At 42.3% G+C, this 17,109-nt stretch overlaps 2 protein-coding genes across 4 annotated transcripts in view; both read right to left on the bottom strand.

Annotated features, from left to right (window-relative positions):
- Positions 1–1,459, bottom strand: part of lpin1a (lipin 1a) — a 35,573-nt gene extending 34,114 nt beyond the window's left edge. For all 3 annotated transcript variants that reach the window (XM_049597978.1, XM_049597962.1, XM_049597953.1), the window contains exon 1: positions 1,236–1,459. In XM_049597978.1, coding sequence (XP_049453935.1) covers positions 1,236–1,307 — 72 coding nt within the window. In that variant the 5' untranslated portion in view covers positions 1,308–1,459. The remainder of the gene's footprint in view (positions 1–1,235) is intronic.
- A 437-nt stretch (positions 1,460–1,896) lies between these two features.
- Positions 1,897–17,109, bottom strand: part of greb1 (growth regulating estrogen receptor binding 1) — a 28,535-nt gene continuing 13,322 nt past the window's right edge. Inside the window, exons 10-34 of the mRNA XM_049562422.1 lie at positions 15,123–15,308; positions 13,682–13,818; positions 13,100–13,376; positions 12,861–12,989; positions 12,545–12,754; positions 11,583–11,780; positions 11,269–11,452; positions 10,927–11,110; positions 10,662–10,798; positions 10,189–10,540; positions 9,948–10,063; positions 9,567–9,772; positions 8,831–9,446; positions 8,533–8,689; positions 8,343–8,445; positions 7,944–8,099; positions 7,668–7,804; positions 7,404–7,565; positions 6,302–6,506; positions 5,835–5,997; positions 5,581–5,699; positions 4,603–4,835; positions 4,092–4,292; positions 3,798–3,936; positions 1,897–2,949 (exon numbers count right to left, since the gene is read on the bottom strand). Coding sequence (XP_049418379.1) covers positions 2,786–2,949; positions 3,798–3,936; positions 4,092–4,292; positions 4,603–4,835; positions 5,581–5,699; positions 5,835–5,997; positions 6,302–6,506; positions 7,404–7,565; positions 7,668–7,804; positions 7,944–8,099; positions 8,343–8,445; positions 8,533–8,689; positions 8,831–9,446; positions 9,567–9,772; positions 9,948–10,063; positions 10,189–10,540; positions 10,662–10,798; positions 10,927–11,110; positions 11,269–11,452; positions 11,583–11,780; positions 12,545–12,754; positions 12,861–12,989; positions 13,100–13,376; positions 13,682–13,818; positions 15,123–15,308 — 4,871 coding nt within the window. The 3' untranslated portion in view covers positions 1,897–2,785. The remainder of the gene's footprint in view (positions 2,950–3,797; positions 3,937–4,091; positions 4,293–4,602; positions 4,836–5,580; positions 5,700–5,834; positions 5,998–6,301; positions 6,507–7,403; positions 7,566–7,667; positions 7,805–7,943; positions 8,100–8,342; positions 8,446–8,532; positions 8,690–8,830; positions 9,447–9,566; positions 9,773–9,947; positions 10,064–10,188; positions 10,541–10,661; positions 10,799–10,926; positions 11,111–11,268; positions 11,453–11,582; positions 11,781–12,544; positions 12,755–12,860; positions 12,990–13,099; positions 13,377–13,681; positions 13,819–15,122; positions 15,309–17,109) is intronic.

A 17,109-nucleotide genomic window follows, 5' to 3' on the forward strand; every position in this document is an offset into this window, starting at 1 on the left:
TGAGATATGAGCTGTTGATCTAGCACATGGTTCTACCGCACACAAACAAAAGTGCACATACTCTGTGAATCAGCACGCTCACTGAGAACTGACTGTAAGGTACACGAGAAGGACATAAACAGAGACACACACTCTCTCTCGGGAATATAAACACACCAGCACGGAATGAGCGTGTCATTTGATCACAGTGTTTATGAGGACACAGCGTAGAGAGGACCCTCTGACTGGTCAGGTGGTCCCTTTCTGTCTGCAAACACGCCTTTATGTCAATGTCTTGATGAGATTGTCTCAGTCAGAAGTTGCAGTGCACTTCTCGAACCAATCTCCTCTCAATATTAAATCATTTCCATTAGAATTTCCTTTGAAATGCTTCCACTTTTTTCTATAGAGCTTTTTTTTTTTTTTTTAGCTAAGTCAGCTCAGTGTTTTCCACCATACACTCGTATTCTCCCTGCTGCTGGTCACTTCTAGTCTTGGCATTTTAGAAGCTGTTTTCTTTCTGCTTTTAGTAGAAACACAGCTACCGACCATTGATGCAATCTTCCTAGAGATGTACTCTTAAAAAAACTAATTTTAATATTTAATTCTAGTTATTGATTAAAACAATTAAAGGAGAACTGTGCTCAATTTGAAAATTCATAATGATCCTTCCTTAGGTTCACCTACGGAAACCTTCTCACGACTTTTACTTCCTCTAGATATTAATGTTTGATCGCCTTCTCGGTGTAGTTTTTGTCTTCTAAGACAGTCCGAAAATAATAGTAAACATGGACAGCTCTCCCAATGGAAAAAGTAGGCTAAAACTCAAATTTGTGATGTCATCAAGTATAAAATGTGGAGCTGTTCCATTGGTAATTGTGGTAATTGTGTTCTAGATGACACTGAGAGCACCCAGGGGAACGATCTGAGTATACAGTATGGGTACATTTCCTGTTTTCCTGTACATTTCCATGTCCAATACAAAGCTCATTTGGCATAAAATAGAAAACAAACATTTTGTGTCCACAAAATCAGTCTCCCATTTATTGTCTATGGAGCTACTCCAGACTTTATACCCTATGACATCACAAGTTTGAGGACTTCCTTCTCGTTTCTGGGTTTAAGAGAGTAACTCATGTTCACAAATATTCCTAGGCTGGAAATAACGTATCAGAATTCTTAATGCAGGTGATGTTCCCCTTTAACCCTTACTGACACAAAACTGTTAAACATACAGTACATATTATTTTAGTTACCCAGGACCAGCTGTCGTTGAGGCTGTCATCCCCACTGTGGCTGCTGAAGTCTTGCTCTTCCTCGAGGGTCATGGCTCCATGTCTTGACAGACGCAGAGTGCGATCTGAGGTTCCTGTTCTCTTAATACTGGTTAAATCTCTTCAAGATGGTAAATGTTCTTCTGGTTAGCTCTGGATGAGTCCTTGACTCTTAACTTGAGAAGCTGGTACTTTGCGACATGCAGTGTGTGTTTTAGACTAAATTTATCAACAAGCGTGTTCTTGGAATGGAGTACTTGGAGGAAATGTGAGAGGGTCCAGTGCTGCTGGACTCTATGTCTGGTCCGTGTGCCCATCTGACGCCACTGTGTCCACATACACAAAGTCCAGCAAACAATCATAGATTGCAGAATGGTGCCATTGGTAACGTACAAAAGTAACATTATACAGTCAATAACGCATCAATTATTATTTTTTCTTTTACATACAGTACTTAAATACTATATTTGCATGAAGTCTGTAAAATATTACTTGGAGCACACATCAACTTTGTTTATGCCCTGTTTTTGAGTTTTAAGTTACAGTTAAAGTCCAGACTGAGGGACAAACAAACACACACACACAAGAAATTCAAAATGTCTGTACATTTATACAATTAAAGGCATACAAAACTGTACATTGCAAAATGCTTCCAACACAGTGGATTTGTGTTACTTCAGCAGTTACAAATAAAGTCATCGTACAGGCTACAGGGCATAAAGCATAGCAAATGTTGAACATCCAAACACAACACTGTTACTTGTACACACAGTGGATAAGTACTTTTTTTTCTCTTTCATTTTTTTTTTTACAAAATGCCAATCTGACAAAAATATATTCAAAATACAGAATTTCAATATGTAAAAAGACACATGCAAAACAAACTTCTACAAAAATCACCCAATTAAAACGTTTGTTGCCAAAAATCGGCTACCATTGCACACAAATGATTGTGTCGACCCTTTTTTAAAAGCTTCTCATATTCACAAGGTGGTGTGCAGGACACTGTGAGATTGCAACACAAACGTGAACACAGCTGAAACTGCAAACACAAATAAAATACAAAAGCAGTTTATCATTTCCAGTTTTGTTTACATCCCCTCCTTCAAAAATACAATCAAGATTTTGTGTTTTGATCAAGAGGATTTTTTTTTTCTTTTACAATTTTACTATTTATCACTACATTTCTCTACAATGTACAATCCAAACAAAATAAATTCAAGAATACCAACTGTAGTGGATCAAAAAGATGACTCTTCTAAGGTTACTGTGAAAGTGATTTATGAAGTGGTGCATTAACCACAATAATGGTAAACAATCTTTTGCTAACTCAGATAAACCACGACTCAATAAAGTCCACATAACAAAAAAAAAAAAATTGCAAAATTATTTCCTTGTTTCCTTGGCCATGTCACGTCATGTTAGTGCGTAGTGTCATGCTACAAAAACACTATATTTTTTCTCTTTGGCAATTTAAGTGATTTCAGTCCTGACTGTGACTTGTTGCAGCTCACTGTATCCGTGTGTTTCAGTCAAATATGTTTCCCTGTCAGGAAGAAGAGCGGTCGGTCCTCCTTGGCGTTGGCAGTCTGGAACTCATCGCTGAGCCTGAACCTCCACTCCTCCTCCAGCTCCAGCCTGCCCACCGTCTGCCTCAAGGAGCTACGGTCTGCACTGATGACACACAGAGTCGCACCTGGAGGGAAGTACACAGAAGGGAGGGACATAGTGACTTAATCAAATAATTTTCTGACTTAATTGAATAGACAGTGGGGGTCGTTGGCTGGAACTGATCCGATGACACTGCAGTTATGGTAATGCCTCTCAGCCACTTGTCCACAGGGGCTTCGATGTGTGTTTTTCTGACTTAAACGTTGCATGTAGCTCTTTTCGAAATTCAGAATGAGATTCAAGAATTATAGCTTGCTCTTTACAATACATTATTGCATATGCACCATCTGTAAGGGCCCTGACACATCGAGTCAAGTCAATATTGGGCTGTAGAACATCCGTTACCCAAGTCTTGGTGGTGTCCCACAGCTTTGACCCTTGTTGGCTTTATTTTAGCCGATTCAACATGTTGAATCAACATTCAAAATTTGGATCAATGGTGGGGACAGCAGAGCACGCTGCTGCGTGCAGTTCAATGCAGGAGAAGAGAAACTAAAGTGAGTACAATAAACAAACAGTAAAGTCAAGATAGAGTGAGATCATAACATAATGTAAGGTATAAATAAAAACTTTTTAGCCACTGAGCTCTCTAACAGAAATGTTTCCTGATGGTTTGTGTTATTGTTCACTGGCTGTCTGCTGGTGTGGAGAGTTATCTCCTTTTCTGCAGTCGCAGAACCTACATGCTGGTTGGCTGTCAGCAATGGTCTTTGTGGTGTGTTCATGTGCAACTTTTTGGCCTAGACACAGGCAACCTAACCTGACAGTTGGCTTTCATTGCTGCTAGTTCTTTAAAGTCAGTTTGGTGTGTCTGGGCCTTAACACACATACCAGTATATGTTTTCATTGTCTTTATTTGGTCTGTGTTTGTACCTTTGAGAAAGGTGAACTTCTTGAGGAACCCAGGAGTCACAAAGGAGTCTGTGAAACAGAGAAGAAGGCCGCTGAACAGCAGGCCTGTGGTGCTGATGTTGACTGAGTGAGGTCTGGAACTCACGAAACACACCGTCACCTGCAGGAAGCAAGAAGAGGGTGACCACTGGAATGTATGGGTATAAGAACCTATACATCTGTTCAGAGGTTAATCATTTATCATGAACAAACAGACAATAATTCTAAGTGTGTGTGTGTGTGTGTGTGTGTGTGTGTGTGTGTGTGTGTGTGTACCTCAGGTCCCAGATTAAGATAACAGTCCACAGAAAGTACAGGGTGTGTGTAGTTCTTGGTGCTGAGGGGAAACAGCTTCTGGCTGGTGTGTTGAAGGTACTTTTCCAGGAGGAGCTGAGCTGGTGTCGCCAAGAAAAGGTGCTTGCTGTCCGGGGCACAGATGTACTGCGAGGGCCCCACTGAGGTGGGAACATCTGTCATCTGGAGACATTTCAAACTTTTGTTTAATAACCTTTGTTGCCATTAAGTTTTGTGACTAAAATATCTTTCATTAACTGATACATACTTACATAAATTCATATTTAGATTGATTAGTCGACAATGTATCAGTTTCCAAACATAGTATAGCCTATAGTCAAATTCAATATTTTTATAGATTTCTTTTTGTTCCTGTGTAGCTGCAAATGTGGCATTCATAAAGTAATAATCATCAAGTATTCTACAAATCTGCGTCTTTATTCTGCTCCTTGAGAGATACGTGGTCATGTTGTTGTGTGTTTTCAGCATTTACCTTGGTCTTGATAATAAACGTCCTGTATCCTCCTATGGCGATCTGCTTCTTCATGACACTGAAGCTGTTAAACCGGCACACAAGCAACCCGGCACTGTGTAGCCTCAGGGTGAAGTCCACATCGTGACAGGTGAAGCGGTTTTGGTCGTACTGGACATTCTGGCTCCGGTCGACATTGAGGAGTAGAAAGTCATGAAGCTGACCTCTGGAGAAGGGCTCGCTCTGTTTATGACCTGGAAGGATCAAAATAAATGCATGTTGGTGCACAACAGACTCCTCATTAGAGTCTGGCTCTGACTGAGGTTAAAACGTATCCCTCCTATGTTCCCTCTAATGTTAGTGTTAGCCATCTTAATGAGCGCTGCTCTTTTACCAAAAGAATTTTCATTCAGAATTTTCTGCATGAGGGAGAAAGAGTGGACCTGCTTCCAGACCCTTTATCCTTTTAAAATAAAACCTTTTCATATGGGAGACCATGTTTCAAAATATTAATCATAACAGAGTATTTCACATGAAAACGTATCTGGAGGGGGACCTGAAAGACCTGAGATATAGCCAGACATACAGTAATTATGCTTTAAAATGATATTTGTAAAATCTTTAAGGTAAACAAGCTTACACTGAAAAGATGGGATCGTAACAATTTGTATCCACAGTCGAGACATGAGGCATCTACAGAAAGCACAATCTGCCCTGAATGTTGCATAGCAACTTAATGAGCACACATAGGAGTGGCTCATTATTTTGAAGTATCCTCTGCAGTCCAATACAACAGCCTTACAATACTTACTGTACTATGTTTGTAGAGCTTATACTGTTCCATTGTGTGTGTCATTACACTGTACTGCAATATTTTGAGATTGTAGTTTGTTAAAATAAGTCAAGTTAAGTCAATTTGATTAGTATTTACAAAGACTGAAAATACAGTCTGACTATGATTCTTGACTTTTTCAAGTTGCTGACATCACGACCCCTAACCTGCAAATCCACGGCTGCTCCACTTCCTGATCCCGCACAGTCCGAAGTGGGCCAGGTCTGGACAGGCCTCCATGTGCTGTAAGATCTGCTTCAGTGACACAGTGTGCTCCGCTGGACCACTAACGACAGCAGAAAGGAAACAGAAACTATATCAAAATCTACTCAAATAATTAATTAGCAAATCCTTACTTCTAATAAAGGCGACAGTCATTTCATCCAACACAGTTTTTCATATAAATATTGTTTGTATGTACTTGCGTGCGTCGAGGTCAACTGTGTTCCACATAACACAGGAGTCATCTGCCAGGATGATGAAGGGCCATACATCGCCTGCCGGACCCCCTCCCTCTAAACGCCGACTGCGCTCCAGCTCCAAGTTGTGATACGACAGCTCTTTAATCAGGAAGTGGGCAGCACCTGCAGAAGAACGGGAAGAGGTTATAAAGGTGGTATAAAGACAGTATGAAGACTATTGATACCGACTTTTCAGTACTGTATGAGTCAGTGTAACTGCTAAGCATGCCTGTAATAAAAACCTATGAAATAAAATTTCTAATAAAATTTACTAAAAAAAATTTATTCCCAGATAATATCAAGCAACTTCGGGTAGAATTATTATCTGTTTCTACCAAATTATCTGTGCTTTCCTGATTAACGTATTCAGATCCTGGTGCATCCCTAGTCCCTACATAGGGCTCTAACGGCAGTTATAGTAAAATACCTATTCCAGCTCCGTTGAAGACAGTGGGCAGCACAAGCATGATGTGATTGGGCCAGTACTTCTTATACACAGCCATCTCATACTCTTTGACCACCAGGATATGCAGATGTGAGGCTCCATCCATAGCGTGGTACAGGTTAAACAGACCATGCTCATGACGACCGGTGGTTGGGGTGAAGATTGGACTCTTGATACAGTCTGGGCTCTGGGGAAGGTGAAATGAATAATGAAAACATTTAAGTAGTATCAACAATGATAAAATGTGTTCAGATGTTATCTGGCTGGTGTGCTGGTCAGAGGTTGTGATTTTAGATCTTTACTAAATTTACAAAATATCCTCTCAAACAGAAATCTGCTCTGCACATATTTTTTTAACCAACCAATGGGCTACGGCAATCCATTTCCCATAAGAACAATTTAAGGCATAGTCTAGCCTGTAGCACCACCTAGTGGAGCTCAAGGATGTTACACTGTGGTTAACCTGCAAATCACCTCTAATGTGTTGAGGTATGTGCATCTGTACCTAAAAGGGATTAACCAAAACACAGACTCTTTCTAAACTAGAATTTAAATATTTCATAACATCAGTCTTCTTTTGTTATGTGAGGAAGGGTCAATCAATGATACACATCACTTTTTATCTAGTTTAATTTTTTATTTTTAACATTTCTATACATGTTTTCTATATTGTAAGATTAGCAGTAACAGGACAATCTTAGCACCACCACCTGATGTCGCAATTTGAGGGGCTGCATCTAACAATTTCTGCAAGTTCCTAAAACCGACAATCCAACATTCACACTCACACCATGCAGCAACTGGCCAGCTGTGTGGAGTTGAGAAACTAAGATGGGTTTGAAGTTCGCTCTCGTGCTCTTTTGACATATGTTACACAACTGTTTCTGTCACTGTCTTGTGTGTTACACTAAGACTGCTAGTGACAGAGACACTGTATGAAATTTAGCTCCCTTCTCCCCAAATTTAAGCGGTTATCTCACCCCTCTCTCTACAACTATCAGCCTCTGAGTGTGGCTGTTTTTAACAGTTAGTAATGCTAGTATTTAAGGTTCAGTCATTTAGGTTCCACTCAGGAAGGACTCACCCAATCAGAGGTGAGAGGCAGCCGCATGCTCTCCAGCTGACCTCCCGGTTGGCTGAAGCTGAAGTAGTGCTCTTTAGACTTTGGGATGATAAAGTAGAGCTGGATCTCTTCCCCGAGCAGTAGATGGGTGAATGTGAAGGCATGCAGTGTTGACTCATACATCTGAATATAACATTAGAGAGTACATACATTATCACCTGTGACATTTACACTTCAAAAGCAGTGTGTGAGATTGTCTGTGTGTGTTTGTTGTGTTCTACTGACCTGGTATCTGGGGTTGAAGCCCAAGTACTGATGACACTGTTCACAGTGGTGGTAGGTGTTGTAGGCTGCGTATTTAGACAGCTTGATCCTAGATGTCCGCCGACGTAGGTAAACATCCTCCTGGCGCACAGGGTTTCCTTGGAGAGACAACAGGGGCAAACAACAATAGCATAATTTACGGGTTACTTCTGATGATTTGTTTTACAAGATGAATGTTCTGTGAACATAATTGGCTGTGTGTTAAATTACTGACGTCTATTTTCTGACTGTGCCTACCCTCAGTGCTGGGTTTATATCCAGGGTTGTAGACAGAGCTGATGTCATCATATTTGGGGTCATGGATGGTATAGTCAAAGGGCATTGTCCTCAGAATGTCTGGATTGGGCCAGGAAGCACTGGGTGGGTGGTACTGCACCCCCTCCGCCTGTGCACCTAAATAAACACATTACAAGTGAATGCATTACACAGGAGTTTACAGCTCGTGAATATTTAACATCAGAACCTATTCTGGACTAGGGATGCCGATTTTCACACAGATTAATTACCTCGTGGCAGTAATGTAATCGGTGTGTGCCTGAACACTGCAACACCAGAAACACCAACTTCTACAGCACGCCTATTCTGGATGCATTCTGACAAAATCCTAGATACACTAGAATACTGTTAGGTACTGACTGTAGTTGATCTCTTCTTCATCGTAGATATCCACCTCCATCAGCCTGATCAGCATCCGAGACAGAATACCCAGGAAGTGCAGGTACGCTCCTGTCTTACCCACCTGACCATAGAAAAAACAAAGGGACATTATTGTAAACATACAGCATGGCATGAGATTGAACAAAAGATAGAGATAAGAAGAAATTACCTGTGGGGGTCCACTGAGCAGCAGTCTGCGAGGGTGAAAGTTGTCACTTCGTCCTTCAGTGCGATTGCTGCTGTCCATGTGGTAGGAGCGGGGGACTGTCCACTGGCGATAGTACAGTGACTGCTCTGTACATGTCATCATCTTACTCAGCAAGGGCCTGCACACAAAAGACACAGTTACAAAATCCCCCTATGATGGATCAAGATGTACTAATTCAGCTTACTACATCAAGCCCACTGTTCAGAGTTTGATTCATATGATCAGGGTTGGGTACCATTCACATTTAAATCGGTTTTACCTGAAGCTGCTTGCCCACGCGACAGACATGTGTGGCAGGAATGAGGTACATCGTGGAAGCCCGCTGCTGTCACTGGCTGTGATAATATCGTACAGGGCACGAGGGAGGAGCACAGAAGGTGGGCGACTCACTCCACGTGCCCAGGAGCAGCTCAGATGAGGAGAGGAGGCTCGCGGGGACAAGGAGCCAGAGGAGGTGGATTTGGAGTGTTGGCGACGAGACTGGGGAGGGGGAGGAGGCTGAGGTTGAGGGTGAGGCATCTGCATCTGGGAGAGGGACTGATGATGGGGGAGTGTTTGAGCGTAAGGTTGGGAACTTGTTTGCGGTAATAGCTGATTTGGATTCTGGGGTTGTGGCTGTAGCTGGGAGATCGGTTGGGCCTGGGAATAACTCTGCGCTTGAAGTTGGATTTGTTGGTGTAGCGCAGGCTGAGGATATGGAAAAGGCTGAAACGGGGCCAGTGGTTGAAGTTGAGTCTGTGATTGTGAGGAAGATGGTGTGGTGTCGATGGTCCCTTTCTGGACATTTGGAGAGGTGGTGCTTTGGGCAGGGAAGGGATCTACAGCACCACTGTCTGACTGCTGGAGCGGCTGACTGCATGACAGAGGGGAGTCCCCTGGAAATGAAAGGAAGAAAAATAGAGTAAGAAAACAATCAATTGAGCTATCCCTTCAGAGTATGAACATTAAACGAATTTTTGAATCTCAAAGAACAGTTCATGTGCATCTCATCTCACCATTCTCCTGTCCCTCCTCCTCCTCATTGTCAGTGCTGCTGAGTTTCTCTGCATCACTCTCCAGCAGGTCACTTCCTGGTCCAGGGTTGTGTGGGGGTCGTGACTCTGCCCTCACTAGATAAGCAGCTAGTCCTAACTCTTGTTCAAGTGTGGTTCGCTGAAGGTAGGAGCAGCTTACCACTCTGAGATCACAATACTTCAGTGACCTGTGGAGAGAATGAATTCACTGTTTTAACTCCAGTTTGCAAGTCTCAATGTTACACATCAAACCTATTTTCATTCCTATAAAGTTAACACTTGGCGGTGAAACTGTAGTACATCGAGGGTTGGGGACAAAGGGTCAGTGTTTTAGGTCAGAAGTTAGGAGCTCAGTGTGTGTACCTGGGCAGTGATTCCCCCAGTGGCTCTGCTCCTGACAGGATCAAGATGCAGGGAAGGGCCTCTAGCTCCAGGTATGTCCTAGGAACCCAGTCAGCATCCTGGATCTTCAGCCATGTCTGCAGGACACACAAATACAGAACACATACAATTTTCACAGTCAGTAAGTTTCTCTACTTGTAAGCTCGTCCATCTATAAACTCATATATCCTGTGTTTTATGATATTAGGAACTACTACTCCACCTTGAGCTGATCAGTGAAGCTCTGTCCAATATTTAAAGCTTGATTTGGATTCCCGAGTATGATTTCAAAACTCTCCTCCAGACCCAGCTGCCTCCTCACTCTGGACAGCCGTCGGTGGGCCCATGCTGCCAGAGCCAAAGACGGGATCCTCAGCAGGACCATGTGACCATGGTGGGCGGGACATTGCTGGGCAGCAGTGAGCAGTGATTGCACGATCTCTAGGGTCTCCACAGAGGTGTGTTTGTGGAGATTGTGGGAGCTGCCGATTCTGCCAGATGTAGCCATCAGAGCCACACAGTAGTGCTGGATCAAAACTGTAGTCCGGATCACAGCACTGTGCAGCTTGGGAAACCTGGGACGGAGAGGTTGTTAGGGATTCTTTCTCTGTTAATCATGTAGGCCTGCAAGTAATTCAATCTTGCTTGTTAGGAATAGGATATTTGAGTAGACTAAGCATGTATGTGTTGTGCTACCTTTCTTCCAGGGCAGATGCCATGCTTTCAAAGGAGGAATCATATCGCATCAGAGGCAGGCTGCTACCTGAACGGGTCGACTCTAAGAGCTCTGACACACCAAAATAGCGCGTCTTCTCATGATACAGGTCCACATCCTGCACACACACACAAACACACAATGTCACAGGTGTACACTCCCAATCATTTTTTGTCAACTTCTAGATATAAGTCATCAGTGTGTGTTGAATACAGAGTGTTTATCACACACAGACTTCCATCTTACGTTACTGTATGCAGAGGGCCAGTGGATCTCGTTGTACGGGCTGATGCGGGTAAACTGTGTCTGCAGAGCGAAGGGGAAGGAGGTGACGTGCAGAATTAGGACGTTTGGAGCGTCTCTGACGTGTCGGGAGTTTAACAGCTGGTCCACCAGACCCAAATCACTGTCTGAGCTGCTGCGGGGTGCACTGAATGAGAGAAAGTGACAGAGAGTCAGAAAAAGAAAGAATACATGCCTCATTGCTTAGTTGATGGTTTTGTTGTGCCAGGATGCTTTGATGAACGATAAAAAGTGAATGGAGTGATTGTCTGATCTCTTCCTCATTCTCACACACCAAACACACACCTGTTGATGTCCCAGTGGGCGTGGTCATGGACCAGGATGTAGAGTGTGTAGGAGTTGCTTTGTGCTTCCTGGATTAGGCTGTCAATTCGTGCCTGAGCGCTCTGATCCATCTTGACCACATAACGCTCAGCCTCCCGCTGAGACCCACACTCCTGGTCTGATCCTCCAAGCTCCTGAAGGACACCTGAGGTACGCAGCCAAAGAAAAAGAGGGTCAACATAAAAACCTATCATGTTGTGGACATACACACAAATTAAAAAGATTCTTCTTGTCTTTCCTTTTAAGGCGACACAAATAAAAGACATGTAACTAACCAGAGCTCCAGAGGTGGAGAACAGTCTGCTGAAATGTGACCTCAGAGGGCGGTACCAGGATGAGGAAGCTGACCCTGTCAAAAGAACCAAGATCCAGGTTCTGTGTGCTGGAGTCTGCGATGGCACAAACGTGGGACAGCAGCTTTCTGGCTACTGCCAGCTGAATGGGACGAACCACACGCCACTCTACGGAGTATTCTACACAAAAAAACACAAATTCTTATCATATTCAACAAAAGATTTGTTTCACATATAACGAATGTCCTGATATCAGCTGTGCACAGTTACTGGCAAAAGGAGTAAAGAATTTGAAAATACATGCAGACTACTCTTCCATGTCTTAAAGCAAATCAAAGTTCTCAACTTAGGAAATTAGTTCAAACATAGGATACAGTATGAATTAACCTGGCAGAACCTGTACAGGGTAAGATTACTTTACTTTTACTCGGAAGTAGATTTGGTTTGCAGTAGATGAGGCATCTATCTTGACACACATTTTACAAACAACACAGATAATAGACTTGATATGATAAAAGTTCTCAAAGCTCCAATAATCACTGAACCACTTAAATAAAATAAATAAATACAGCAATGTTGCTTATGAGGCACATGTGCATTGTTGTTGCGAATCTTTCATCTCAGTAATGACTGAAAAGCAATACACAATACACATCATTCAATCAGTCACTCCCTCACTCCCTCAGTGATGGACAGACCTTTGCATTTATAGGGCTGGCCTTGCATGCTGTGGTCTGGCCAAGATAAAATTGATGCAGTAAAAGATACAACAGAATAGATTCATCATGGTTTTGTCAATGTGGAAATAGGACAGCCTAATTTTGAGTCAATAATTGATTGTCTGACTCTTAATGGATGACATCTGCCTGAAGCATTTTCACACTAAGGTGAGGTAAACAAATGCATTCATACACAATGTACACATCAAGCTGTCTGTGTCTCACCTGAACAGGTGTCTTTGGCACTTAAAGCTCTCTCTTTAGGGCTGGGCGAGTCTTTTGACTGTGTGTGTGAATCCTTTGGACTGCTTGTGTCTTTAGGACTGTGTGTGGTTTTAAGGCTCCTCTCTTCAGCTGATTCCTGACTACTGGATAAGGGAGATGGCTCGTTGCTGTCCACAGTGGCATTATCCAGCAGGGAATCCAAATCACCATCTGAGAAACAGAGAGGAACACTAGATGTTGGTAAACTATGAATAAAACACACAACAGTATGCCTGCACTGCACACACAAATGTGCATGTAAAAAGGGCAGACGGACCTTGTCCTAGGGAGTTGCAATAGTGGATGAGTTCCTGGGCAACACCAGTGGAGAGCTGGTGGTTGATTTCTTTCAGACCTTCACTGGGTGAGAACATATTTTCTGCCAAGGCACGACACTGGTGTTTACCTGATACACACATAAAAATACACTGAATTAAAATCTGCTTTATTCTTTTAGTTTAATGTTCAGGACAATTTCACAACATTCGCACATACATAAAAAAACACAACTCCTACCTGTGACTACCACACAGGACTGTGTTTCCTGTCCTGGTGCAGTGACAATAATCACCACATAGTTGGTGTTTTCAAGCCGTCCTTCCATTAACCTGCTAAATGTTTGCTGGAGGCCTTGAGCCAAAGATCCAATCTGCTCCCCTAACACCACCACGCCCTCTCCACAGGACGACGCAGCCAGCTGGGCGAGCCAAGGAAGCTGGCTGGGGGTCAGGGGTTGTTGGCTATGGGGAGGTAGGGAGAGATGCTGGGGGAGTCCAGGCAGGGTGGATTGGGTCTGGAGACAGAGTAGAAAAAGATGAGCAATTTGTGCATTTATTAAGTCTACTCTGCCTTGTCATCAGTTTTTGTTTCTGCAATATGCTGCAAGAAGATGGCTGCATGTTAAGCTAGATGGGAAGAGAGTAGCGCTTTCTGTGATGTTAAAAGGTGTGAATTGGTAATGTGTACGGCTATGCCCTGGGGCATAAATTTCACTTGTAAATGTGTTTGCTTATTTGAATTCTAAACTTTCTGTCAAGTTATTTTTTTCTAAGACTCAAACATTTGCCAACAGGACAATTCTAAGAAACCCTGTCTTACCTCTATGCCATAGTGCCTCCCTTGGGTGGCCGGTGTTTGAGGCTGCTGGTACTGTCTGATCTCGCTGAGGTGGGACTCCCTCCATGACCTCATGAATATCTGCTCCAAATCCTCTATCAGGGGCACCTGGTCAGGACCTTGGGTGAATATAGGTGAGAGAGAAAGAAACAAGTAAGTGCCAGTAGCTTTTTATGAAATATGTTTCTATTTAGAGGACTAATAGCAAGAGTGAGAAGACCTGAGTTTGATTCACATTTTCAATGTAGAAACTTTCCAAAACCACTTTATCACCATTTTATAAGAAATTTTCCCTATTCAAATTTGTATAGGATTAACAACCTGACCCAGTTCAATGGGTTCACTTAGGAGTTAGCATTACCAGGGCAACCTTTCATCGCTGCGGGACAGACTGAGATGTAATGTGTGCTTCAGCTAAATTTCTCTGAAGTTGACTGTTTGACCCAGGACTCACTCACCAATCTAACCTTTGATCACAGTTGAAGACACACAGGTGATTTAGATCAGCTATTAAGTACAGTTTGTCACACACAGACAAATGAACAAGACTTTCAGAAAATTTCAGTCTTTTGAAAAGCATTTTCATGTATTTTCCACTTATTCATACTTTTAGCTAGAAGCTCAAGTCAAACCTTACAGTGGTCCATATCTTTAAAACATCATGGACATTATTGACCTTTTAAGGCCAGCAACTGAGGTCCACATCTTTTAATACATTATGGCTATCACTTAACTTTTCAATGACATTTATACTAATTAGAGCCATTCCCACTTTTTCAGCTATTCCTCTCTATTACTTCACCTTATTCTAACACATTTGCACCAGCAATTCAGTGTAGTGTAAGCCTCTACACAAATCTTAAATTATTTGACAGTATTAATATCATTTAACTTTTCAGTAACATTCATATTACTTTGACCTGCTTCGACGTTTCAATCTAGTCCTACTGATTCATCTTATTCCTACAAATTTAAGTCAACATTTCAGTGTTGCACCAGCTTTTCAAAAATACTTAATATATTCCACAGTATTGATATCATGCAACTTTTCAATGGCATTCATGCTAATTAGACCCATTATAACCTTTTCAACTATTCCTATCACTTTACCTTATTCTTACACATTAAAACCAGCAATTCAGTGTGGCATCCATTTTCCATAAAAACTTTTATATCATAAATTATTCCACATCATTCATACATTAATTGTATTATTCAACATTTAGAGCCAGCATTGCAGTGTAGCGTCAGCTTTTGAACATGCAGCATTCTAGTTCATAACTGTTGTCCTGTCTGCCACCCAGTGGTCATTATGGGACACTGCACTGATATCATTCAAAGGTCAATGACTTGCCTCCTCTCTGCAGTCCTACTGACTGTGTGTGATTGAAGACTTTATGCAAGAAGAAGGTTTTACACTGACCTAGCTGAACAAGGTAGTATACTGTGAGTAGAATCTGCATCTCTGCTGACAATGGCTGAATGGGTGACGGGCCATAGTGCTGGTAGACTCGAGGGAGTGTCTGGGAGCTCAGGTAACAACTCTGAAGCAGAGAACTGACGAGCACTTCACTGACATTTCCAGTCAGCTGGGGAAGTGAGCCATGACCTGTATCAATGAGAGGGAGACAGAGGAAACAGATGAACCCAGTGAGGAGGCTGAGATTATAACTTGGAGTGGGAGCAGTGGCTGAGGTGGTGGAGTTGGCCATTAACCTTAAGGGTTAATGCTGATGTCATTCTGCAGATCCCCTTCTCCTCTTTTCCGCATGTTGACAGTGTGCAATATACCATAGCTTTTGAGAGAGACAACTTTTTTTAAAGGGGCATTTTGGGCCTGACTGTAACTCTTGTTGCAAAGAAACATTTCTAGCTGCAAGCTTGTGTTGGGTGAAGTTTATGACATTGGGCCGCCCCAATTTGATGGTGATGGTAAGAATAATATAAAGCATATAGTGAATGATGAATTCACCCTCATGCATGAATCGTACATCAATTAAAGCCAGATTTTACGCAAGATCCATGATGATTGAAGCCCTGTTTAGACGGTTTCTCTAAAAACGGAAAAGTCTGTCCTTTGCATTTTAAAAAACTTATGCGTTTATATGACAACATTATTGAAACAATCCCCGTTCACACGGAGCCGCAAAATCTACTGGAAACGCTGTAGTATGCATGCCAGGTCAATGGGTGGCAGTGTAAATTTGCAAAGCAACACCATGGCATGATGACATGCGCCTGCACTGAAGCGCCTTCCTCTACAACACAGTGATTACAAATCAAAACAAAGAAGACACAATGGCGAAAGCATGCACAGATAACTTTATCTGGATGGACGACGAGGTGGAGTTGCTACAGTAACAGATCTACACTTCACTTCAAATCAACAGGGTGAGCAGCACAAACAGAGCTTGGCATTGTTGTTGTGACGGTCGGCATGCCTAGTGACTGGAACCGTAATGCGCATGTGCGAAAAGTCTCCGTTTTCAGAGGAACTGCATATTGCAAGTTCACATGACAACGGAGACGCTGCAGATTCCAAAAAGTTGCACTCTGGAAGCTATTTTCGAATCGTTGCGTTTTCAGGCACCCAAAACGCAGCTGTCGTGTAAACGATTGGCCAAAACGCAACTAAAGTTTACCGTTTTCAGTTGAAATTGTTGTTGTATAAACTGGGCCTAAGACACAGAAAAATGCGTGGCAAAAATACTATCAATATTTTTGAGACCCCTCAAAGTTTCACAAATCATGTTTTCAGGGGAGCTTATGTCTTAAGAAGAGCCAACTTCCCCTGGCTCCCCTGTAGTTTGCATCCTGCATGCTTAAGTGTCCTTGGACAAGATACAAAACCCAAAACTACTCCTGATGTAAATGGATGGGAAAGTTCCTTTTGGACGAAAGAATCTGCCAAATGAATGTAATTTAATACATGGATGGAAAAGCACGAGGCTTTGACTAACAGCTGGATGGAAAAATGGTCGAACACTTTATGAAATGATGTAATGTGATAATTACAATGGACATGATGCACACATTTTCATCTGAGTCATAAAGGCTATCACCTGCTGTTATATGACAAGAAAAGAACACATACATTTTATCATGAACTTTGTTAGATTTTATTTCATGGTGTGTGTTTCTTTGAGTTACTACATGAGAGACCAGTTGTTGTACAGGAGTGGTGGGAAAATGCAGTTCTTTCCACTCCCAAGGGAGAGAGAGGATAATAGTAGGGGTAGGGATGTACAATATAAGGCACAAAGAGCAGCTAAAGTGAAGGACAGGAACTGACAAGGTGGGTGGTTGGTGGGGTGAAGGGCAGATAGATGATGAATATGAAGTGAACACATAAAAGAAAATAAAAGGATGAAAGTACATACACCAGATATAAGAGGCAGTTTAGGACAAAG

The sequence above is a fragment of the Epinephelus fuscoguttatus genome, linkage group LG2 (genome assembly GCF_011397635.1).
Source record: "Epinephelus fuscoguttatus linkage group LG2, E.fuscoguttatus.final_Chr_v1".
In the NCBI taxonomy this organism is placed as follows: domain Eukaryota; kingdom Metazoa; phylum Chordata; class Actinopteri; order Perciformes; family Serranidae; genus Epinephelus; species Epinephelus fuscoguttatus.